The 25,458-nt window shown below is 44.1% G+C and overlaps 1 protein-coding gene across 2 annotated transcripts in view; it reads left to right on the top strand.

Moving 5' to 3' along the window:
* The window catches only part of adamtsl3 (ADAMTS-like 3), a 184,959-nt gene that overhangs the window by 114,396 nt on the left and 45,105 nt on the right, over positions 1-25,458 (top strand). For both annotated transcript variants that reach the window (XM_031812497.1, XM_031812498.1), the window contains exons 7-12: positions 358-484; positions 17,122-17,196; positions 21,678-21,835; positions 23,028-23,139; positions 24,416-24,554; positions 24,753-24,803. In XM_031812497.1, coding sequence (XP_031668357.1) covers positions 358-484; positions 17,122-17,196; positions 21,678-21,835; positions 23,028-23,139; positions 24,416-24,554; positions 24,753-24,803 — 662 coding nt within the window. The remainder of the gene's footprint in view (positions 1-357; positions 485-17,121; positions 17,197-21,677; positions 21,836-23,027; positions 23,140-24,415; positions 24,555-24,752; positions 24,804-25,458) is intronic.

Raw genomic sequence — 25,458 nt, forward strand, 5'->3', positions numbered from 1 at the left:
TCCTCTACCTTACAATGTTTATTTATTAATGATGAGAGCATGGATGGAGCGTTGAGCTGGGAAAATAAACTGAATTCCTGAAAGGAGAAGTGTGTGTGTGTGTGTGTGTGTGTGTGTGTGTGGGGGGGGGGGGGGGGGGGGGTACAGTGTGTCCATCTCACTCTCACTTTTCCTATACCTCTCTTGTAACCACCTTCCACTCTCTGTCCCTCCGCCTCCGTTCATCCCCTCTCTATCCAAATCAAATGTTATTGTTCACATACACATGTTTAGCAGATGTTATTGTGGTTGTAGAGAAATGCTAAACCAAATCCCCCTCTCTCTTTCTCACCTCTCCATCCATATTTGTGTTGGCAGGAGGTGGGATGTGACAGACAGCTGGGCAGCGGTGCCAGGGAAGACAACTGCGGTGTGTGTGCCGGTGCCGGTTCTACTTGTCGGCTGGTCCGGGGCCAGGCGCTGCCTCACGTCTCACCGGAAGAACGTAGGTACACAACAAGCTCGGCAATGCCTGAAAAAATCAACTCTTCCCTCTCTATGCTGACCTTCTACCCTGTATCAATATCTTTACACACAGAGGTTGTGAACACACTCTCTGTTGAAAACACATTATCGTCTCTCTCCCTTGTCCGCCTATGGCCCTAGGTAAACACAATCTCTCTTCATCTCTCTCCCCCAACCAGGTTTACAACTGCTGTGAAAATACACTCTAGTCTCCCTAGCTCTCATCTTCTTCCAGGCCCATGTAAATATCCCTCACCAACAAGGTTCACAATGCTTGTTCAAATACACTATTTCTCCCTCTTTTCTCTGGCCATCAATATAGTATCGCCCCCAATGGCCCTCAATCCCTCAAGTCCTGAGCCCTGTCTCAGGTCTGGTCTGGGTTAGTTTTCTGTCTCAGGTCTGGTCTGGGTTTGTGTTCGGTCCCAGGTCTATTTTGGGTTAGTGTTCTGGCATGGGTTAGTGTTCTGTCTCAGGTCTAGCCTGGGTTAGTGTTCTGTCACAGGTCTGGCCTGGGTTAGTGTTCTGTCCCAGGTCTATCCTGGGTTAGTGTTCTGTCTCAGGTCTAGCCTGGGTTAGTGTTCTGTCCTATGTCTGGTCTGGGTCAGTGTTCTGTCCCAGGTCTGGCCTGGGTCAGTGTTCTGTACCAGGTCTAGCCTGGGTTAGTGTTCTGTCCTAGGTCTGGTCTGGGTTAGTGTTCTGTCCCAGGTCTGGTCTGGGTCAGTGTTCTATTCCAGGTCTGGTCTGGGTTAGTGTTCTGTCCCAGGTCTGGTCTGGGTTAGTGTTCTGTCTCAGGTCTAGCCTGGGTTAGTGTTCTGTCTCAGGTCTAGTCTGGGTTACTGTTCTGCCCTATGTCTGGTCTGGGTTAGTGTTCTGTCCCAGGTCTGGTCTGGGTTAGTGTTCTGTCTCAGGTCTAGTCTGGGTTACTGTTCTGCCCTATGTCTGGTCTGGGTCAGTGTTCTGTCCCAGGTCTGGTCTGGGTTAGTGTTCTGTACCAGGTCTGGTCTGGGTTACTGTCCTGCCCTATGTCTGGTCTGGGTTAGTGTTCTGTCCAAGGTCTGGTCTGGGTTAGTGTTCTGTACCAGGTCTAGTCTGGGTTAGTGTTCTGTCCCAGGTCTGGTCTGGGTTAGTGTTCTGTCCCAGGTCTGGTCTGGATTAATGTTCTGTCCAAGGTCTGGCCTTGGTTAATGATCTATCTTGGTGTTAATAAGTGTTATGGCCCACACAGTTTATTTATCAAAGCTGGGATACTACTATGCCATCTGGCTTAGACTGTCCACAGGTGGAGCTATCCAGTGTAAGCTTCAAAATGGAGGCATTTTTGTGTGTGGGGGCTTTTCATAAAATGTTATGTGTGGAGATTAAAATCATGACTGCATTTTGTCTGTCACTATTATGTTTTTTCTCACGTGATAACTGCATTCTGGTTTGCTTGGAGGTGGTTAGGGACATTAAATACCATGTAAAATAGCTATGTTTTTACTAGAAAAATGTGTGGTTTGTGAATTAAATTAAATTATTGCATTCCAGTCTGCCAAGCACTGGTTACTGTAAACAGGACTGCGTTCCATGTTTCAAAGAGTTGAGAAATGTTGACTTGAATGTCGGCCTTTTCCTGGTAAATTGTTGGCTATTGTAGTCAGCTTCATGGAATACACTACAGGAGTATTTTAGGTCTTGGTGAAATGAAACTTTGAAAAGGTTTCGATTAGTTTTGGAATGAGGCATATGGCTGGATCTACACAATAGATGGCATGGGGCATCTCAACATTACTACTTTTGAGGTGTAAAAAACATCTGACAAACTAACATTTTGTTAAGATGCTCTTGGCTATTTCCCGTACAGCATTTCCACACGTCTTTATTTGCATACTCAATTTATTGGCCTTCCAGCTGAGGTATTGTATCACATTCCTCAAATGAACACGGTTTGGCATGCGCTGGAGAGTGGAAATGAACATAGTTTGGCATGCGCTGGAGAGTGGAAATGAACATGGTTTGGCATGCGCTGGAGAGTGGAAATGAACACGGTTTGGCATGCGCTGGAGAGTGGAAATGAACATGGTTTGGCATGCGCTGGAGAGTGGAAATGAACATGGTTTGGCATGCGCTGGAGAGTGGAAATGAACATGGTTTGGCATGCGCTGGAGAGTGGAAATCAACATGGTTTGACATGCGCTGGAGAGTGGAAATGAACATGGTTTGGCATGCGCTGGAGAGTGGAAATGAACATGGTTTGGCATGCGCTGGACAGTGGAAATGAACATGGTTTGGCATGCGCTGGAGAGTGGAAATGAACACGGTTTGGCATGCGCTGGACAGTCGAAATGAGCATGGTTTGGCATGCGCTGGACAGTCGAAATGAACATGGTTTGGCATGCGCTGGAGAGTGGAAATGAACATGGTTTGGCATGCGCTGGAGAGTTGAAATGAACACGGTTTGGCATGCGCTGGAGAGTGGAAATTAACATGGTTGGCATGCGCTGGAGAGTGGAAATGAACATGGTTTGGCATGCGCTGGAGAGTGGAAATGAACATGGTTTGGCATGCGCTGGAGAGTGGAAATGAACATGGTTTGGCATGCGCTGGAGAGTGGAAATGAACATGGTTTGGCATGCGCTGGAGAGTGGAAATGAACATGGTTTGCGCTGGCGAGTGGAAATGAACATGGTTTGCGCTGGCGAGTGGAAATGAACATGGCTCGCTCCCTCAAAAGCCTTGCTATTAGAAATAACATCAAGTGACCATGTAAATATTTAGATCAGTCTTTTAATTGTTGGTGGGTTTTTACAGTATCTGTCACATACCTATAGCAGTGGCCAATGGGCGTTTGGTCAAGCAGTAGTGTCTGGTCTATGGCACTGCATCCCAGTGCTAGAGGCGTCACTACAGACCCTGGTTTGATCCCGGGCTGTATCACAACCAGCCATGATTGGTAGTCCCATAGGCCGGTGCACAATTGGCCTAGCATCGTCCGGGTTAGGGTTTGGCCAGGGTAGGCCGTCATTGTAAAATAAGAATTTGTTCTTATCTGACTTGCCTAGTTAAATAAAGGTAAAACATTGTAAAACACTCACTTTGGGAGCAAATTGGAAAACTCCAGAAAGTACTGTAGTATTGTGATTGTATGAGCTCAAAGTAGTTGAACTAACAGTGACATTGCGTATGTACTGTACATTTAGTTGAACTAACAGTGACATTGGGTATGTACTGCACATTTAGTTGAACTAGCAGTGACATTGGGTATGTACTGTACATTTAGTTGAACTAACAGTGACATTGGGTATGTACTGTACATTTAGTTGAACTAACAGTGACATTGGGTATGTACTGCACATTTAGTTGAACTAGCAGTGACATTGGGTATGTACTGTACATTTAGTTGAACTAACAGTGACATTGGGTATGTACTGTACATTTAGTTGAACTAACAGTGACATTGGGTATGTACTGTACATTTAGTTGAACTAACAGTGACATTGGGTATGTACTGTACATTTAGTTGAACTAACAGTGACATTGGGTATGTACTGTGCATTTAGTTGAACTAACAGTGACATTGGGTATGTACTGTACATTTAGTTGAACTAACAGTGACATTGGGTATGTACTGCACATTTAGTTGAACTAGCAGTGACATTGGGTATGTACTGTACATTTAGTTGAACTAACAGTGACATTGGGTATGTACTGTACATTTAGTTGAACTAACAGTGACATTGGGTATGTACTGTACATTTAGTTGAACTAACAGTGACATTGGGTATGTACTGTACATTTAGTTGAACTAACAGTGACATTGGGTATGTACTGTGCATTTAGTTGAACTAACAGTGACATTGGGTATGTACTGTACATTTAGTTGAACTAACAGTGACATTGGGTAGGTATGTACTGCACATTTAGTTGAACTAAAAGTGACATTGGGTATGTACTGTACATTTAGTTGAACTAACAGTGACATTGGGTATGTACTGTACATTTAGTTGAACTAACAGTGACATTGGGTATGTACCGTACATTTAGTTGAACTAACAGTGACATTGGGTATGTACCGTACATTTAGTTGAACTAGCAGTGACATTGGGTATGTACTGTACATTTAGTTGAACTAACAGTGACATTGGGTATGTACTGTACATTGAGTTGAACTAACAGTGACATTTGGGTTGGTTTCTCAAATGACTGCCTCACCTGGTTCACCAACTACTTCTCAGACAGACTTCAGTGTGTCAGATCGAAGGGCCTGTTGTCCGGACCTCTGGCAGTCTCTATGGGGGTGCCACAGGGTTCAATTCTCGGGCTGACTCTCTTCTCTGTATACATAAATGATGTCGCTCTTGCTGCTGGTGATTCTCTGATCCACCTCTACGCAGATGACACCATTCTGTATACTTCTGGCCCTTCTTTGGACACTGTGTTAACTAACCTCCAGACGAGCTTCAATGCCATACAACTCAACCTTCCGTTGCCTCCAACTGCTCTTAAATGCAAGTAAATCTAAATGCATGCTATTCAAACGATCACTTCCCGCACCTACCCGCCTGTCCAACATCATTACTCTGGACGACTCTGACTTAGAATACGTGGACAACTACAAATACCTAGGTGTCTGGCTAGACTATAATCTCTCCTTCCAGAATCACATTAAGCATCTCCAATCCAAAATTAAATCTAGAATCAGCTTCCTATTTCACAACAAAGCATCCTTCACTCATGCTGCCAAACATACCCTCGTAAAACTGACTATCCTACCAATCCTCGACTTCGGCGATGTCCTTTACAAAATAGCCTCCAACACTCTACTCAGCAAATTGGATGCAGTCTATCACAGTGCCATCCGTTTTGTCACCAAAGCCCCATATACTACCCACCACTGCGACCTGTATGCTCTCGTTGGCTGGCCCTCGCTTCATATTCGTCGCCAAACCCACTGGCTCCAGGTCATCTGTAAGTCTTTACTAGGTAAAGCCCCGCCTTACCTCAGCTCACTGGTCAACATAGCAGCACCCATCCATAGCACGTGCTCCAGCAGGTATATCTCACTGGTCACCCCCAAAGCCAATTCCTCCTTTGGCCACCTTTACTTCCAGTTCTCTGCTGCCAATGACTGGAACGAACTGCAAAAATCACTGAAGCTGGAGACTCGTATCTCCCTCACTAACTTTAAGCACCAGCTGTCAGAGCAGCTCACAGATCACTACATCTGTACATAGTCCATCTGTCAATAGCCCATCCAACTACCTCATCCCCATACTGTTATTTATTTATTTTGCTCCTTTGCACCCCAGTATCTCTACTTGCACATTCATTTTCTGCACATCTATCACTCCAGTGTTTAATTGCTCAATTGTAATTACTTTGCCACCATGGCCTATTTATTGCCTTACCTCCCTTATCCTACCTCATTTGCACCAACTGTATATAATTATTATATTGTATTACTGACTGTATGTTTGTTTATTCCATGTGTAACTCTGTGTTGTTGTTTTTGTCGCACTGCTTTGCTTTATCTTGGCCAGGTCGCAGTTGCAAATGAGAACTTGTTCTCAACTAGCCTACCTGGTTAAATAAAGGTGAAATAAAAATACAAAAATAAGTTGTGTGTGTACTGTACATTTAGATGAATTAGCAGCGATAGTGCAGCCGAAACGCGTCAGCTTTTAAACTGTGTTCCCATTGAACATGCCATAGAAATAAAGGCATTTTAATGAATTATATGAAGAGTGCCCTGATCCTCCTTTCTTTTTGATTCTAACAGTGACATTGGGTTTGTACTGTACAGTACAGCTGTCGATGCCTGGGATTATTCAGCGTATTTAGGAGGGAAAACACTGCATTCTATTGAACTTCGGCATAGTATTTACAGTTTACCTCTAAATAAAATGTCTATCAATTTTAGATACCCAAGACATATTATCAGGGTTAGATGTTTTCCTGACAATGTGACCTGACCAAAAATAGTAGATCATTACTAGGTCCTGGCTGACCCCATTAGACCATTACTAGGTCCTGGCTGACCACATTAGACCATTACTAGGTCCCGGCTGACCCCATTAGACCATTACTAGGCCCCGGCTGACCCCATTAGACCATTACTAGGCCCTGGCTGACCCCATTAGACCATTACTAGGTCCTGGCTGACCACATTAGACCATTACTAGGTCCTGGCTGACCCCATTAGACCATTACTAGGTCCTGGCTGACCACATTAGACCATTACTAGGTCCCGGCTGACCCCATTAGACCATTACTAGGCCCTGGCTGACCCCATTAGACCATTACTAGGTCCCGGCTGACCCCATTAGACCATTACTAGGTCCTGGCTGACCACATTAGACCATTACTAGGTCCCGGCTGACCCCATTAGACCATTACTAGGCCCTGGCTGACCCCATTAGACCATTACTAGGTCCCGGCTGACCCCATTAGACCATTACTAGGCCCTGGCTGACCCCATTAGACCATTACTAGGTCCTGGCTGACCCCATTAGACCATTACTAGGTCCTGGCTGACCCCATTAGACCATTACTAGGTCCTGGCTGACCCCATTAGATCATTACTAGTTCCTGGCTGACCCCATTAGACCATTACTAGGTCCTGGCTGACCCCAATAGACCATTACTAGGTCCTGGCTGACCCCATTAGACCATTACTAGGCCCTGGCTGACCCCATTAGACCATTACTAGGTCCTAACCCTAGTTGTGTTTGATCGTGTCAAACCCCAGCCATAACTGTCCATATATAATATTATTATTACCATGAGCCACAGTATCAGTATGTCTATACTGTCTAGAAACCTTCTGTCCTCTACTAGCTACTACCAGCACAAGGCTGTCTTTGTAGCTGCCCACTAATATGGACGAAGCTGAGCCTTATGCAGTGGAAAGAGACATTTATATTGTTGTTGGACAGCGCCAGTCGTCAGCATTCGCTCTGCCTGGGTCTGCCAGTCGCACTTAAGTCACTTCTCCTCTTCCAAGAATTCCCCCTCGCTCGGAACAAAGAGCTCAAACAGTTGGAGTCTGAGTTCCCGACAAAGAAGTACTGGGACTTTTGTTTCGACGGGCAGAGTTAGACGTTTTCACAGCATCGTGCTTGTTCCTTTTAAGAGGCTGTTTGACCAAATCTCAGGGTAACTCAATCCAAGCGCGTTATGTTCTCTCTAATAAAGAGCGTCTCGCCAATAATTCACGGTGGGTCACAGTGACATGTAGGCTACCTCCAGGTCCCATTGAGAAGCTGGCAGAGGAGAGCAGAGCACTCTGACAGTCATCAGATTGTTGGGGAGGCTCTACTGTTTCTCCCTTTCTTTCCCTTTATACTCTCTCTCTCTCGTTATACTCTCTCTTTATACTCTCTCTCTCTTTATACTCTCTCTCTCTTTATACTCTCTCTTTATACTCTCTCTTTATACTCTCTCTCTCTTCATACTCTCTCTTTCTTTATACTCTCTTTATACTCTCTCTCTCTTTATACTCTCTCTCTTTATACTCTCTCTCTATTTATACTCTCTCTTTATACTCTCTCTTTATACTCTCTCTCTCTTCATACTCTACTCTTTATACTTTCTCTCTCGTTCTACTCTTTATACTCTCTCTTTTTATACTCTCTCTCTCTTTATACTCCCTCTTTATACTCTCTCTTTATACTCTCTCTCTTTATACTCTCTACTCTTTATACTCTCTCTCTCTTTTTATACTCTCTGTCTCTTTATACTCTCTCTCTTTATACTCTCTCCCTTATACTCTCTCTCTCTTTATACTCTCTCTTTATACTCTCTCTCTTTATACTCTCTACTCTTTATACTCTCTCTCTCTTTTTATACTCTCTTTCTCTTTATACTCTCTGCTCTTTATACTCTCTGCTCTTTATACTCTCTACTCTTTATACTCTCTCTCTCTTTATACTCTCTCCCTTTATACTCTCTCTCTTTATACTCTCTCACTTTATACTCTCACTCTTTATACTCTCTCTTTATACTCTCTCCCTTTCTTTCTCGCTCCCTTTCTTTCTCTCTCTCTTTATACTCTCTCTACTCTTTATACTCTCTCTCTCTTTATACTCTCTACTCTTTATACTCTCTCTCTTTATACTCTCTCTCTCTTTATACTCTCCCTCTCTTTATACTCTCTGCTCTTTATACTCTCTACACTTTATACTCTCTCTCTCTTTATACTCTCTCTCTTTATACTCTCTCCCTTTATACTCTCTCTCTTTATACTCTCTCCCTTTATACTCTCCCCCTTTATACTCTCTCTCTTTATACTCTCTCCCTTTATACTCTCTCTCTCTTTATACTCTCTCTCTTTATACTCTCTCCCTTTCTTTCTCGCTCCCTTTCTTTCTCTCTCTCTTTATACTCTCCCTCTCTTTATACTCTCTGCTCTTTATACTCTCTACTCTTTATACTCTCTCTCTCTTTATACTCTCTCTCTTTATACTCTCTCCCTTTATAATCTCTCTCTTTATACTCTCTCCCTTTCTTTCTCACTCCCTTTCTTTCTCTCTCTCTTTATACTCTCTCTCTCTCTCTTTATACTCTCTCTACTCTTTATACTCTCTCTCTCTTTATACTCTCTACTCTTTATACTCTCTCTCTTAAAACTCTCTCTCTCTTTATACTCTCTCTCTTCAAACTCTCCCTCTCTTTATACTCTCTCTCTTTATTCTCTCTCTTTATACTCTTTTTCTCTTTGTACTCTCTCTCTTTATATTCTCTCTCTCTCTACACTCTACTCTTTATACTCTCTCTCTCTCTTTATACTCTCTTTCTTTATACTCTCTCTTTATACTCCCTCTCTCTTTATACTCCCTCTCTTTAAACTCTCTCTCTCTCTTTATACTCTCTCTTATCCTTTCTCTCTTTATACTCTCTCTCTTTATCCTTTCGCTCTTTATACTCTCTCTCTTTATACTCTCTCTCTCTGTATACTCTCTCTCTCTTTATACTCTCTCTCTCTTTATACTCTCTCTCTTTATACTCTCTCTCTTTATACTCTCTCTCTTTATACTCTCTCTTTATACTCCCTCTCTCTTTATACTCCCTCTCTTTAAACTCTCTCTCTCTCTTTATACTCTCTCTTTATCCTTTCTCTCTTTATACTCTCTCTCTTTATCCTTTCGCTCTTTATACTCTCTCTCTTTATACTCTCTCTCTCTGTATACTCTCTCTCTCTTTATACTCTCTCTCTCTTTATACTCTCTCTCTTTATACTCTCTCTCTCTTTATACTCTCTCTCTTTATACTCTCTCTCTCTCTCTTTATACTCCCTACTCTTTATGCTCTCTCTCTTTATTCTCTCTCTCTCTCTACCCCCTCCATCTCTCTCCCCATCAGCTCCCTCTTCCTCTCTAGTAGTTTGGACGCTACAGGCGCTTATTTTGCTGGATGATGATCCATGGCACCCGGTGGCTAAGGACTCTTGGCCTGTTTGTGTAGGTGTGTGTGAAGGTGTATATGTGTGTGGGAATGTGTGCGTATGTACGTGTGAACTTGCTTGCAAGAGTGTATGTTTTTTTGCGAGCTGTGTGTGTGTGTCTGGGCTCTGGATTCGGGATAGAGTCATTCTCTCTCCTCTTTATTAATCTACTGTTAAAGTCCTTAATGAGGAACTGGCAGTGCTGCTTCATTCCTCACAGCTCACTCTGCACACTCATTGCATCAGCATTCCCAACCAAAGGAAAATGTCTAAATATTCAGAGAGCATTTCCACTCTGATTCGGACATTGATTTTGTTTCCTTTGAGATTTTGGTGTATCTCTACTGAGCACTGGAGAACTAAACCTCAGAGCAACACTATGAGTCTGAGTGGAATGTAATATTCCCCAGTGAGAGACACACACACACACACACACACACACACACACACACACACACACACACATGACATGGCACGTTAGTTTATTGTGATCCTTTATTTCTGATTGTGAATAGTGTGTATCAGTCGTTGTGTCTGGAATATGCTTTAAGCCAAAGCACCAGTGTCAGAAGAACTCCAATGTATCGGCAAGTCGATGAAAGATCAGTCTAAACCAAGCTCATAACAGAGTACATCCATGTTTCACTGTTCACTCATTTGTCATTTCAGACAATTGTACAAACTCAGAAAAAGTGGAATGGACATTTCATTACCATAATAAAATCGGAGACTTACCGATTCTCTTTCCATATATAATTACTTTGGTGAGAGTCCAGCGGTGCTGCAACTCTTAATTGTTAAAAGGAGTGTCCCAGTACTATGTCCCAAATGGCACCCTATTCCCTATGTAGTGCACTACTTTAGACCAAGGCCCATAGAGCTTTGATAAATAGCAGTGCACTATGTAGGGAATAGGGTACCATTTGGGATGTAGTCTAGTGCTGTCAGAGGGAAAAATAGATTTCTCAAACAGCGGAAAATAGCATTAGCACTCCACTTGTCTATAAACCTCTCGCCTCGTTAGAACAGAAGACTCGCCCCTCTCAGCCACAGGCTTGGAGAAAAACTATGAAAAAGGCAAGTGTCTGAAAAGACAGCACTTTAGCAGGGGAACACATTTGGCACGGGTTCAACTGAAATGAAAGAGGTCTATCGTACGCTTATCAGGCTGGATATTGAGGTGTGTGTGTGTGTGTGTGTGTGTTTGTGTGTATATTTTTAGCTGTACATGACATTAAACGCTGTGACATTTTAGGAGACATGTGGATGTGCTCACTCCTACATCACTGCAGCACACTAAATCATTCGTAAAGTATTCAGACTCATTCCATTTTCCACATTTTGTTATGTTACAGCCTAAAATGGATTAAATAAAAATGTACGCACATCAATCTACGCACATTACCCCATAATAACAAAGTGAAAACAGATTTTTAGACAAAAGAGGATGACGAGGAGGCGCAGTGATGAATCTGACAATGAGGTCTGACAGTCTACCTCTCTCTCTCTCCTTTTCTCTCTCTCTCTCTCGCTCTCTCTGTCGCTCTCTCTCTTCTTTCTCTTTCTCTTTCTCTTTCGCTCTCTCTTTCTCTTTCTCTCTCTTCATCTCCCTCTCTTTCTCCCTCTCCCTCTCTGCCCTGTGCCCCAGTCATGTGACTTCCAGATGGTGAAGATGACCCAGAGTGATGTAACCCTCCCCCTTCATCACCATCCTCCCTCCCCCTCCCCATCACCCTCAGGCACTGCACCCATTTCCCCCCCTCCACTTCATCACCATCCTCCCTCCCCCTCCCCATCACCCTCAGGCACTGCACCCATCCCCCCCTCCCCTTCATCACCATCCTCCCTCCCCCTATCCATCACCCTCAGGCACTGCACCCATTCCCCCCCCTCCCCTTCATCACCATCCTCCCTCCCCATCACCCTCAGGCACTGCACCCAATTCCCCTCTCCCCCCTCCCCGTAAAAAACAGAGATCACTTATTTACATACGTTTTCAGACCCTTTGCTATCAGCTCAGGTGCATCCTGTTTCCATTGATCATCCTTGATATGTTTCTACAACTTAATTGGAGTCCACCTGTGGTCAATTCAATTGATTGGACATGATTTGGAAAGGCACACACCTGGCTATATAAGGTCCCACAGTGGACAGTGCATGTCAGAGCAAAAAACAAGATTGAACTCTTTTGCCTGAATGCCACATCTGTGTCACATCTGGATTAAAACCTGATACCATCCCCATAGTTTTTCAGCAGCAGAAACTGGGAGACTAGTCAGGATTGAGGGCAAGATGAACAGAGCAAAGTACAGACAGATCCTTGATGAAAACCTGCTCCAGAGCACTCAGGACCTCAGACTGGGATGAAGGTTCACCTTCCAACAGGACAACGACCTTAAGAACATAGCCAAGCCAATGCAGGAGTGGCTTCGGGACAAGTCTCTGAATGTCCTTGAGTGGCCCAGCCAGAGCCCGGACTTGAACTCAATCAAAAATCTCTGGAGGGACATCCAACCTGACGGAGCTTGAGAGGATCTACAGAGAAGAATGGGAGAAACTCCCCAAATACAGGTGTGCCAAGCTTGTAGCGTCATACCCAAGAAGACTGGCAGTTGTATTTGCTACCAAAGGGGCTTTAACAAAGTACTGAGTAAAGGGTCTGAATAATTATGTAAATGTGATATTTGTGAAATATTTGTTATAAATTAGCAAAAATGTCTAAAAACCTGTTTTTGCTTTGTCATTATGATGTATTGTGTGTAGATTGATGAGGTTTAAAAACACACATTTTAGAATAAGGCTGTAATGTAACAGAATATGTCAAGGAGTCTGTATACTTTCTGAATGCACTGTATATACTGCTGTATTTAATGATTGGTTCACAGCATGGTTTATATGGCTGCACCACACACACACACACTGTGTTGTATGTATCACGAGTCTCATAGTAGGAATGCAGATTCAGGATCAGTTTTGCCTTGTAGATCAGAATGAATAATATTACATGGCGAGGAGGGATCTGATCTTAGATCATCACTCCAACTCCTACTGAAACGCTTGATACATAAGGATCCAAGTCGATGGGAGTGTTCTTTTAGCGATAACACTGCTCTTTTTAACCCCTGTCACTATTACAGGTTGACGTTCACGGTCATGAATATTGCTCTGGGCGCAAAACTGAGCCACTTCCACTAGATGCAAAGTTAAAATTGGCTATATCGTAAAAATGTATTAAAACAAAAATGTGCTTTTTGGTCTTCATTTAAGGTTGGTTTAGGCATTAGAGTTAGCGGTGTGGTTATGGTTATGGTTCAAATCAGATTTTATGACTTTGTGGCTTAGTGACCACTCTGCAGAGCTGCCTCCGGTAAGTGAGTCATCCCAATGAATGCCAATCTGCGTCGAGTACGTGGGGGTTGAGTACAGGGAGAAAGAGTGGGGAGAACCGGGGAGTATGGGGGGGTTGAGTACAGGGAGAAAGAGTGGGGAGAACCGGGGAGTACGGGGGGGTTGAGTACAGGGAGAAAGAGTGGGGAGAACCGGGGAGTACGGGGGGGTTAAGTACAGGGAGAAAGAGTGGGGAGAACCGGGGAGTACGGGGGTTGAGTACAGGGAGAAAGAGTGGGGAGAACCGGGGAGTACGGGGGGGGGGGGGGTTGAGTACAGGGAGAAAGAGTGGGGAGAACCGGGGAGTACGGGGGGGTTGAGTACAGGGAGAAAGAGTGGGGAGAACCGGGGAGTACGGGGGGGTTGAGTACAGGGAGAAAGAGTGGGGAGAACCGGGGAGTACGGGGGGGTTGAGTACAGGGAGAAAGAGTGGGGAGAACCGGGGAGTATGGGGGGGTTGAGTACAGGGAGGAAGTCTGGGGATAACCGGGGAGTACGGGGGGGTTGAGTACAGGGAGAAAGAGTGGGGAGAACCGGGGAGTACGGGGGGGTTGAGTACAGGGAGAAAGAGTGGGGAGAACCGGGGAGTACGGGGGGTTGAGTACAGGGAGAAAGAGTGGGGAGAACCTGGGAGTACGGGGGGTTGAGTACAGGGAGAAAGAGTGGGGAGAACCGGGGAGTACGGGGGGGTTGAGTACAGGGAGAAAGAGTGGGGAGAACCGGGGAGTATGGGGGGGTTGAGTACAGGGAGGAAGTCTGGGGATAACCGGGGAGTACGGGGGGGTTGAGTACAGGGAGAAAGAGTGGGGAGAACCGGGGAGTACGGGGGGTTGAGTACAGGGAGAAAGTGTGGGGAGAACCGGGAGTACGGGGGGGGGGGGGGGTTGAGTACAGGGAGAAAGAGTGGGGAGAACCGGGGAGTACGGGGGGTTGAGTACAGGGAGAAAGTGTGGGGAGAACCGGGAGTACGGGGGGGGGGGGGGTTGAGTACAGGGAGAAAGAGTGGGGAGAACCGGGGAGTACGGGGGGGTTGAGTACAGGGAGAAAGTGTGGGGAGAACCGGGGAGTACGGGGGGGGGGGGGGGTTGAGTACAGGGAGAAAGAGTGGGGAGAACCGGGGAGTACAGGGGGGGTTGAGTACAGGGAGAAAGAGTGGGGAGAACCGGGGAGGACGGGGGGGTTGAGTACAGGGAGAAAGAGTGGGGAGAACCGGGGAGTACGGGGGGGTTGAGTACAGGGAGAAAGAGTGGGGAGGAAAGGTTCACACACACACATTCTGTGCTACTTGTACTTTACCTGTGAGAGGTTTACAGTATAGAGACACTGGGTGAGGCTTGGAGGGGGGGGGGTTGTTAACGTGACTGTCACAAGGTATTTCTACAGTAGATATCAGATGTTATCACCTGGTTGGAAGGGGAGGGGGGTGTTAACGTGACTGTCACAAGGTGTTTCTACAGTAGATATCAGATGTTATCACCTGGTTGGAGGGGAGGGGGGTTGTTAATGTGACTCTCACAAGGTGTTTCTACAGTAGATATCAGATGTTATCACCTGGTTGGAAGGGGAGGGGGGTGTTAACGTGACTGTCACAAGGTGTTTCTACAGTAGATATCAGATGTTATCACCTGGTTGGAGGGGGAGGGGGGTGTTAACGTGACTGTCACAAGGTGTTTCTACAGTAGATATCAGATGTTATCACCTGGTTGGAGGGGGGGGGGGGTTGTTAACGTGACTGTCACAAGGTGTTTCTACAGTAGATATCAGATGTTATCACCTGTTTGGAGGGGAGGGGGGTTGTTAATGTGACTGTCACAAGGTGTTTCTACAGTAGATATCAGATGTTATCACCTGGTTGGAGGGGGAGGGGGGTGTTAACGTGACTGTCACAAGGTGTTTCTACAGTAGATATCAGATGTTATCACCTGGTTGGAGGGGGGTGTTAACGTGACTGTCACAAGGTGTTTCTACAGTAGATATCAGATGTTATCACCTGGTTGGAGGGGGGTGTTAACGTGACTGTCACAAGGTGTTTCTACAGTAGATATCAGATGTTATCACCTGGTTGGAGGGGAGGGGGGTGGTTAACGTGACTGTCACAAGGTGTTTCTACAGTAGAAATCAGATGTTATCGCCTGGTTGGAGGGGGAGGGGGGTGTTAACATGACTGTCACAAGGTGTTTCTACAGTAGATATCAGATGTTATCACCTGGTTTATCTCTCCACTGGAAAACTAAACCTCAGAGTCTGAGTAGAAAGTGATATGCCCCAGTGACACACACACACGCACGTGTAAACACAAATACACACGCACACACGTGTGAACACAAATACACATATACACACATATATACACACACAAACCCTTCTTGCCTAATCTCATATTTGACTGCTGTAGGAGGTCATACTATATTGGACACATTTTCTACTGTACTATATTCTACTGTACTATATTCTACTGTGCACTGTTGTTGTTGTTCTGTTTTCACATTAACACATTTAGAATTGGCACATTACAGACTTCAGAGGGAGAAATACATTTTTCCTCTCTGGTTACTAAACTCCAATTCCATGTTGCTCCTTGGAAGAACATTCCTTGTCACAGTCTTGGCCTACGTCCCAAATGGCACCCCATTCCTGTATAGTACACTACATTTGACCAGGGCCCCTAGGCTGTCACTTGGGACTCTGACCATGCTTTTACCGTCCAACGGTCACTCCAGGTTTTTCAACACTGCTACTTCTCGAGATACATCACAGATAGATTATTTCATTCCACTTTGAAACAAAATAGTTTCGACACAGTTCTATTTGACCTCATAAAATTTGTTGTCATATATATTTTTTACATGGACTGAATGCTTAATCGGTTGCTGGAAGTGTTTCAACACACTTTCCTTTGGCCTCACCAACCCACTTCGTTGATAAGACATGGAAGGTCAGTATGATCTGCCAACTGAAGTAGAACTCCTACACGCTGGCTGTGTCCCAAAAGGGCACCTTATTCCCTACATGACAGAGCCCTATGGGGTCCCAGTCAAAGGTAGTGCACTATATGGGGAATAGGGTACCATTTAGGACCGGCCCAACTTTATTTACTGATGTTCATGTTCATGGTGAGATCTGAAGCCAAAAGGAGTTCATTGTACAAATCAACTGAAACAGGGAGGAAACAGTCGCGCCAGCTCCATAATAAGAACAGGAAAAGATTGCTTCATTTGTTTACCCTAAAAGGGAAAAGAAACCTGCAGACGGCTCTTTCTCCTATCACTTACAAGCTTTTTCATTTTCTCCCTTTATTAAAGCTGACGTGTCAGCCTCTTGGCTTTCAGCAAAAGCTCTGACGAAGAGGAAGACACATCAGCTTTAATAAAATAAGTGATACGAGGAAGAGCTAAGTGTCTTTGCTTTAAAGATGTCCCATTATTCCCACACTGCAACAGGAACTCAGGCGTGAGAGTGCTATCTAACCAACAGCTTAGTGGACTATTGTTACACTCAGAAATGTGTCGTGTTGAGAGACGATCTATTAATTACGTCTGTATCTGCCATATCTATTTCCTGATTAACTAAGCGTGTATTTTTTTAGGACATTTGGTGTATTGTATTCTAAGAGTGTCTTGTGTATTCTGAGGACATTTTATGTGATGAAATGTTTTGTATTGTGGAGACATTTCTGTGTATTGTGCTGTAATTCTAAGTATACTGTGGCAATTGTATGTATTCAGGAATTTGTTGAGATTTGGGTTATTGTGGAGACATTTTGGCATTTGTTGAGTAGTCTAAATCAAATCTACTTTGTCCTACAGCTGTGAAGACAGTGCTGGAAGTCCCCTTGGGAAGCAGGAGTTTGAGAGTCAGCTCCAAGGGACCTGATGTCATAGGTGAGTACTTCACTGTTCAAGGGGCTGTCCAACCTGCACACACACACACAAACAACCACACACACTTTCTCTTGGTCTCGCTTTCTCTCTAAACATCTGGGCTAACAAATGTTCTACTGGCAGCTGATCAGTGCTAGTGATTTATAGAGGAAGTCATCACGTTATGTCTAACTCTGCCCAGCACTGTGAGAATCACATACCACACTGACAACGAGCCACTCTGATATGTGCACACACACACACACACACACACACACACACACACACACACACACACACACACACACACACACACACACACACACACACACACACACACACGTCATGCTTTGCCATTCAAGAATGTTCAGAGATTCCAGAGTGTTCCAATGAGGTTCTAAAAAGCAGTGCTGCGAGAGACAGAGTTCTCTCCTCTCCTCTCTGTTGGCTTGTGTTGGGAGCTCATGCATTTCAGATTTATGGGATGTATTTCCTATGTGTGAGTGCGTGTGTGTGTGTGCGTGTGCATGTGAGAGCGCTCCGTGCATGTGTGCGAGACTGCTTCAAGTGTATGTCTGAGCACTGTGTGGTGTGTATGTGTGTGTGTGTCTGTGTGTATGTGTGTGTGTGTGTGTGTGTGTGTGTGTATGTGTCTGTGTATGTGTGTGTGTGAGTGAGTGTGTGTATGTGTGTATGTGTGTATGTGTGTATGTGTGTATGTGTGTGTGTGTGTGTGTCTGTGTCTGTGTGTGTGTGTGTGTGTGTGTGTGTATGTGTATGTGTGTGTATGTGTATGTGTATGTGTATGTGTATGTGTATGTGTGTGTGTATGTATGTGTGTGTGTGTGTGTGTGTGTGTGTGTGTGTGTGTGTCTGTGTCTGTGTGTGTGAGTGTGTGAGTGTGAGTGTGTGTATGTGTGTGTGTGCGTGCATGTCTCTGATTCCACAGGAGACATGACTAACTCCAGCTGCCTCGTTGGTGGCCAACATCATAATACACCCCTACAACTCCACATGTTTAAGTGGATGTGTGTTTTGTCAGATGTTACAAAACAAGGGTTTGGAGTGACCTTCGAATTACTTTAACATATCGTTTATCAACTATCAGGAGACTAGCGAGGCCGACATGGAGAAGGAAAAGAACAGTGACGTAAAAAAGCAGAACTGTCGAAAAAAACAGGAAAGGAGAGCAGAATAAAACCCAGTAAAGGAGAGCAGAATAAAACCCAGTAAATGAGAGCAGAGTAAAACCCAGTAAAGGAGAGCAGAATAAAACCCAGTAAAGGAGAGGAGAATAAAACCCAGTAAAGGAGAGCAGAATAAAACCCAGTAAATGAGAGCAGAGTAAAACCCAGTAAAGGAGAGCAGAATAAAACCCAGTAAAGGAGAGCAGAATAAAACCCAGTAAAGGAGAGCAGAGTAAAACCCAGTAAAGGAGAGCAGAATAAAACCCAGTAAAGGAGAGCAGAGTAAAACCCAGTAAAGGAGAGCAGAGTAAAACCCAGTAAAGGAGAGCAGAGTAAAACCCAGTAAAGGAGAGCAGAATAAAACCCAGTAAAGGAGAGCAGAATAAAACCCAGTAAAGGAGAGCAGAGTAAAACCCAGTAAAGGAGAGCAGAATAAAACCCAGTAAAGGAGAGCAGAGTAAAACCCAGTAAAGGAGAGCAGAATAAAACCCAGTAAAGGAGAGCAGAGTAAAACCCAGTAAAGGAGAGCAGAATAAAGGCTGATTTGAGAAATGTAAAGCCTCTGGAACCCAGCTTCAAGTTCACAAACTCCACTGAAACGAAATACTGTTAGGAGCGGTTTGAGAGAAGTGGTATCATATTTTCACCTTGGGGCTTTTCTTAAAAGGCTATTTGGCTTACAAATGGCTTATTTTTGTGATATGGCAAAGGGCTACGTTGTGGTTAATTATTTCAAGTTGTGAAATTCCAAATTCTCATTTGTGATGTACTGTATAATTGATGTTGAAAATACATTAAACATGCCTTGGCCTTTGCAGAAACATTTGTTGAACGTGAATTGAGAGTTTGTTGAAATGTTAGTGATTCCATTCATCTCTAATGTAAAACATTGTTTTGGGAAGACGTTTGAATCTTCCCCCTCATAAAAGATTTTGTGAGAAACGCATATGTTAGAGAAAGACAAATAAAGAGAGAGAGAGGGGGATGACAAGAACGGCCGATGCTGTGCTGTGGGACAGCTGAATATGATTATGTCTTTATGAGAAATTACTCTTATCAAATTCACTGTTTATTTTCTCACACCCACTCAGTCGTTTGGCCAATAGACATTCAAAGAGTCACACATTTATGACTGTCATTGGAGATGATGAAGTCTCTATTGTTAGATCTTTTTAATATTAAACTGTTAGCATCGTGACCTTTATCTTAGCCTTGGTGTATTGGCTCCATATTCATAAAGCGTCTAAGAGTAGGAGTGCTGATCTAGGATCAGGTCCTCGTTGCCCATATACAGTGGGGCAAAAAAGTATTTAGTCAGCCACCAATTGTGCAAGTTCTCCCACTTAAAAAGATGAGAGAGGCCTGTAATTTTCATCATAGGTACACTTCAACTATGACAGACAAAATGAGAAAAGAAAATCAGAAAATCACATTGTAGGATTTTTTGTGAATTTACTTGCAAATAATGGTGGAAAATAAGTATTTGGTCACCTACAAACAAGCAAGATTTCTGGCTCTCACATACCTGTAACTTCTTCTTTAAGAGGATCCTCTGTCCTCCACTCCACTCCACTACCTGTATTAATGGCACCTGTTTGAACTTGTTATCAGTATAAAAGACACCTGTCCACAACCTCAAACAGTCACACTCCAAACTCCACTATGGCCAAGACCAAAGAGCTGTCTAGGACACCAGAAACCTGCACCAGGCTGGGAAGACTGAATCTGCAATAGGTAAGGTTTGAAGAAATCAACTGTGGGAGCAATTATTAGGAAATGGAAGACATACAAGACCACTGATTATCTCCCTCGATCTGGGGCTCCACGCAATATCTCACCCCGTGGGGTCAAAATGATCACAAGAACGGTGAGCAAAAATCCCAGAACCACACGGGGGGACCTAGTGAATGACCTGCAGAGAGCTGGGACCAAAGTAACAAAGCCTACCATCAGTAACACACTACACCGCCAGGGACGCCTGCACTACGCCTGCAGTGCCAGACGTGTCCCCCTGCTTAAGCCAGTACATGTCCAGGTCTGTCTGAAGTTTGCTAGAGAGCATTTGGATGATCCAGAAGAAGATTGGGAGAATGTCATATGGTCAGATGAAACCAAAATAGAACTTTTTGGTAAAAAACTCAACTCGTCGTGTTTGGAGGACAAAGAATGCTGAGTTGCATCCAAAGAACACCATACCTACTGTTTTTCTGCAAAGGGACTGATAAAGGAAAGAATGAATGGGGCCATGTATCGTGAGATTTTGAGTGAAAACCTCCTTGCATCAGCAAGGGCATTGAAGATGAAACGTGGCTGGGTCTTTCAGCATGACAATGATCCCAAACACACCTCCCGTGCAACGAAGGAGTGACTTCGTAAGAAGCATTTCAAGGTCCTAGAGAGGCCTAGCCAGTCTCCAGATCTCAACCCCACAGAAAATCTTTGGAGGGAGTTGAAAGTTTGTGTTGCCCAGCAACAGACCCAAAACATCACTGCTCTAGAGGAGATCTGCATGGAGGAATGGGCCAAAATACCAGCAACAGTGTGTGTAAACCTTGTGAAGACTAACAGAAAACATTTGACCTCTGTCATTGCCAACAAAGGGTATATAACAAACTGTTGAGATACACTTTTGTTATTGACCAAATACTTATTTTCCACCATAATTTGCAAATAAATTCATAAAAAATCCTCATTGTGATTTTCTGGAGAAAAAAAAATCTCATTTTGTCTGTCATAGTTGAAGTGTACCTATGATGAAAATTACAGGCCTCTCTCATCTTTTTAAGTGGGAGAACTTGCACAATTGGTGGCTGACTAAATACTTGTTTGCCCCACTGTAAATCTTCTACATTGTGATCTAAAAGGACAAACTAATCCCAGCACTCCTACTCCCATACACTTTATGAATATGGGCACTGGTCCATTCATGTATAGGTGGGAATCATGAGAGTGAGCGCATACACACACACACACAGCAAACAGTGTTAACTCGCCGAGCTGAAGGTTAGACGTTACTTCAGCAGCTTAACTACCGTCTGCTGTGTTCAGCTTTCGGACAAGGTTAAAATTTCTCTCTGTGATCTACATCAACACCGTTATCAACTGTTCTTGGTGTGCGGAGTACTGCTGATGGACTTTATACATCCAGATTTACCTCATTATGTCTTTGTGTGTCTCTTTCTCTCTCTCCCTCGATCTCTCCCCCTCTCTTATTCTCATTCTCTCCTCCCCCCTTTCACTCTCTCTCTCTCTCTCTCTCTCTCTCTCTCTCTCTCTCTCTCTCTCTCTCTCTCTCTCTCTCTCTCTCTCCTGCAGTAATCGAGACCCAGTCTCTGCAGGGTCATAGAGAGGAGCACAGTCTGGTCTCTCCTGGTTCCTACATCATCGGCAACACCACAGTGGACTACCAGAAAGGGACAGACAGACAGACGCTCAGGACACAAGGACCTCTGGGAGCTGATTACATCATCAAGGTGACACGAGGAAGAGGAGCTGATGGAAACGTCTACCTACATCATTCATGAGGGAAAAGCATACCTACATCATCCAAGAGTCATTTCTCAATTTATCTTATGATTCTGAAAGTCTTTTTTGTGTTCTTAGATGTTGTAATCTGAGTAACCATGGCAATATTGTTTTTGTAAATGACCATTCTTTTACATCCACTCATGTCAGAATACTGAACAGATTGATGACAATTTTGTAGAGAAAGCCCTTGCCAATACATACACATTGCATGTTAGTGAAGTATGCTGATTACACCCACAAAGTCAGTTTGCGTCCCAAATCCCACCATATTCCCTTTGTAGTGCACTACCTTTGACCTAGTGCACTTTTAAGTCGTGCACTTCAGGAGATTGGGTTCCATTTGGGACACTACCTAAGCTCTCTCCCATGTCATTGAGGTTATCAAAGCATTGCACAAACATGACACGACTCCCATTTCTGTGGCAATAAAACACTGCGTGCCATGGCTCTCCTAATCATCATCAACATCGTTAGCATTATCTTCATCATGATCATCATAGTCTGAAAATCAGGCCCTGTGTGTATTCCATAGCAGACACTAGTATGTAGGCCTAGGCTGCCTGCTAAATGGCGCCCTTTTCCCTTTCTAGTCCACAACTTTTAAAATGAGTGCACTATAAAGGTAAAAGGGTTCCGCTGTCTTTCACATGGAACCAATGACGCAATGACATAATATAGGATTTGGATCAGCGCCTACAGCCCGGCGACATAAATGAACTACACATTACCCACATCACAAATGTTTAGTTTAGAAAATAACTTCTACTTTCATCTGATGTCAGCAAATCCTTGTTTATTCAATGTGATTATTAATGTTGAAATAATTCATTTAAGTAAAGGGATACTAGAAGGGAGTGTGGTCCAAATGCTTGATTGCGAGACGGTCTTCTGATGAATGTTCTGCATGAAAATGAGGATTGGGCTGGTTCATGTTGGCACCAGAGTCTGTTCAGACATTGAGTTTCACGACTTTATACACTGAGTTCTAAGGCCAGTGACTGAGTTTGAGTCTTAAATCTCAATAATCTTTCTAAACATGTCTAGATCTCTAGACATCTTTAGATATGGATGTGTGAGTGCGTGCACGTGATTGTGTGAGTGTGCGTCTGTGTCTAACAGTGTGTGTGTTCTCGCAAGGTGAAATATGCTGCTCCGAAGGACACGATGGTCCAGTTCCTGTTCTATCAACCAATCAGGTACCAGTGGAGAGAGACTGACTTCTTCCCCTGCTCTGTCACCTGTGGAGGAGGTGAGACTGACCCCAGATCAGCTCTTAAAGAGATTGTTGTTGCTAGCTAACAAGGCCGAGCCTTTTGGGGACCCTAAGCGATCAAAAACCCGTGTGGTGAAAACATTTTAGCATTTTAGCTGTCTTGGTGGTGGAGAGAAAAATGTGCAAATAATTTCAATTAAATGTAAAATGTTTTGCCATGGCGCTCAGGTAGTTATTGAAGTTTTAAAACACATTTCATACAATTCTACTGATTACTACAAAGTTTAGTTAGCTTTTTAGACTTACTTACTAAGCAATGTAAAACAGTTTATCTGACATGGGTTAATTGAGTGACTTGCATAACAAGTGGAAAACTTCTGATGCACTACCACATTTTGAAATGGAAACTTGTGTATTCTACTATTCTAACTCTCAATAGTAATTTGGGAACCAACTGAGTTCCTAGCAGCCGTGGGGCCCTAAGCGGCTGCTTATGTTGCTTATTGGCTGTGCCAGCACTGAAGCTTTATGACTGAACCCAGATCAGCTCTTATAGAGACTGTTGAAGCCAGCTATTAGCTGAAGCATTATGACTGAACCCAGATCATTCCTATAGAGACTGTTCTTGTTGCCAGCAACAGCTTTGCCTGAACCCAGACAGGCTCTTATAGAGACTGTTGAAGCCTACTATTAGTTAAAGCTTTATGACTGAACCCAGACAGGCTCTTATAGAGACTGTTGAAGCCTACTATTAGTTAAAGCTTTATGACTGAACCCATATCAGCTCTTATAGAGACTGTTGAAGCCTACTATTAGTTAAAGCTTTATGACTGAACCCATATCAGCTCTTATAGAGACTGTTGAAGCCTACTATTAGTTAAAGCTTTATGACCGAACCCATATCAGCTCTTATAGAGACTGTTGAAGCCTACTATTAGTTAAAGCTTTATGACTGAACCCATATCAGCTCTTATAGGTGTCAAAGCTGGAGAGACGTTGATGAGGCTTGAGATATGATTGAGCAAAACGTTAGCCCAGCATTAACCAAACGTTTATCCAATGTTTTCCATTTCATACATTACATTTATATTTTGGTTACATTTGGTTGCTGTATTATGAGGCAATGCATCCGATTGTGAAGGACCCAACGTGTCTGTGTTTTAGTGCTTTCGTTTCATGTTTCTTCCCAAAACAGACATTGAGACAAACATTTGAAGGGCCCAAAATGAACCCATTGCCCACCAAATGTTAGTCCAATGTTTGCTTTCGATCCTATTCATTGCTGACCTTGATTGTTTCTGCCTATTGCCAGGTTACCAGCTGAACTCAGCAGAGTGCACAGACATCAGGTCCAGTCAGGTGTTACCAGAGCACCACTGTAACAGCTACCCTGAGAACACCAAACCCACGCCCAAACTCAAGGAGTGCAACATGGACCTCTGTCCTGAGAGGCATGTACATGTACCAATCACAATGGTTGCCCTATGGGCCCTGGTCAACAGCAGTGCACCATGTAGAATTGGGAGCCATTTGGGACATACCCTATTCTGTTTCCAGTCGTGGTTGGGCATGTGAAGACTGTATAGGAAACATGGTTCCTCTGAATGGTCATGGTGACATGGCGTTGTCTTCCTCTTTCTCTTCTCTAGTGATGGCTTCATAGAGGTGATGCCTTATGACCACTTTCAGCCTCTGCCACGGTGAGTGACCATCATAGTCTATCACAGAGCCTGTACCCTGTAGTACCCTGGACAGGACACTAGTCTATCACAGGGCCTGTACTACTGTAGTACCCTGGAAAGGACACTAGTCTATCACAGGGCCTGTACTACTAAAGTACCCTGGACAGGACACTAGTCTATCACAGAGCCTGTACCCTGTAGTACCCTGGACAGGACACTAGTCTATCACAGAGCCTGTACCCTGTAGTACCCTGGACAGGACACTGGTCTATCACAGAGGCTGTACTATTGTAGTACCCTGGACAGGACACTAGTCTATCACAGAGCCTGTACCCTGTAGTACCCTGGACAGGACACTAGTCTATCACAGAGGCTGTACTATTGTAGTACCCTGGACAGGACACTAGTCTATCACAGAGCCTGTACTACTATAGTCCCCTGGACAGGACACTAATCTATCACAGGGCCTGTACTACTGTAGTACCCTGGACAGGACACTAGTCTATCACAGGGCCTGTACTACTGTAGTACCCTGGACAGGACACTAGTCTATCACAGAGCCTGTACTATTGTAGTACCCTGGACAGGACACTAGTTTATCACAGGGCCTGTACTATTGTAGTACCCTGGACAGGACACTAGTCTATCCCAGAGCCTGTACTACTGTAGTACA

This window comes from Oncorhynchus kisutch, unplaced genomic scaffold, assembly GCF_002021735.2.
Source record: "Oncorhynchus kisutch isolate 150728-3 unplaced genomic scaffold, Okis_V2 Okis03b-Okis08b_hom, whole genome shotgun sequence".
NCBI classification, from domain to species: Eukaryota; Metazoa; Chordata; class Actinopteri; order Salmoniformes; family Salmonidae; genus Oncorhynchus; species Oncorhynchus kisutch.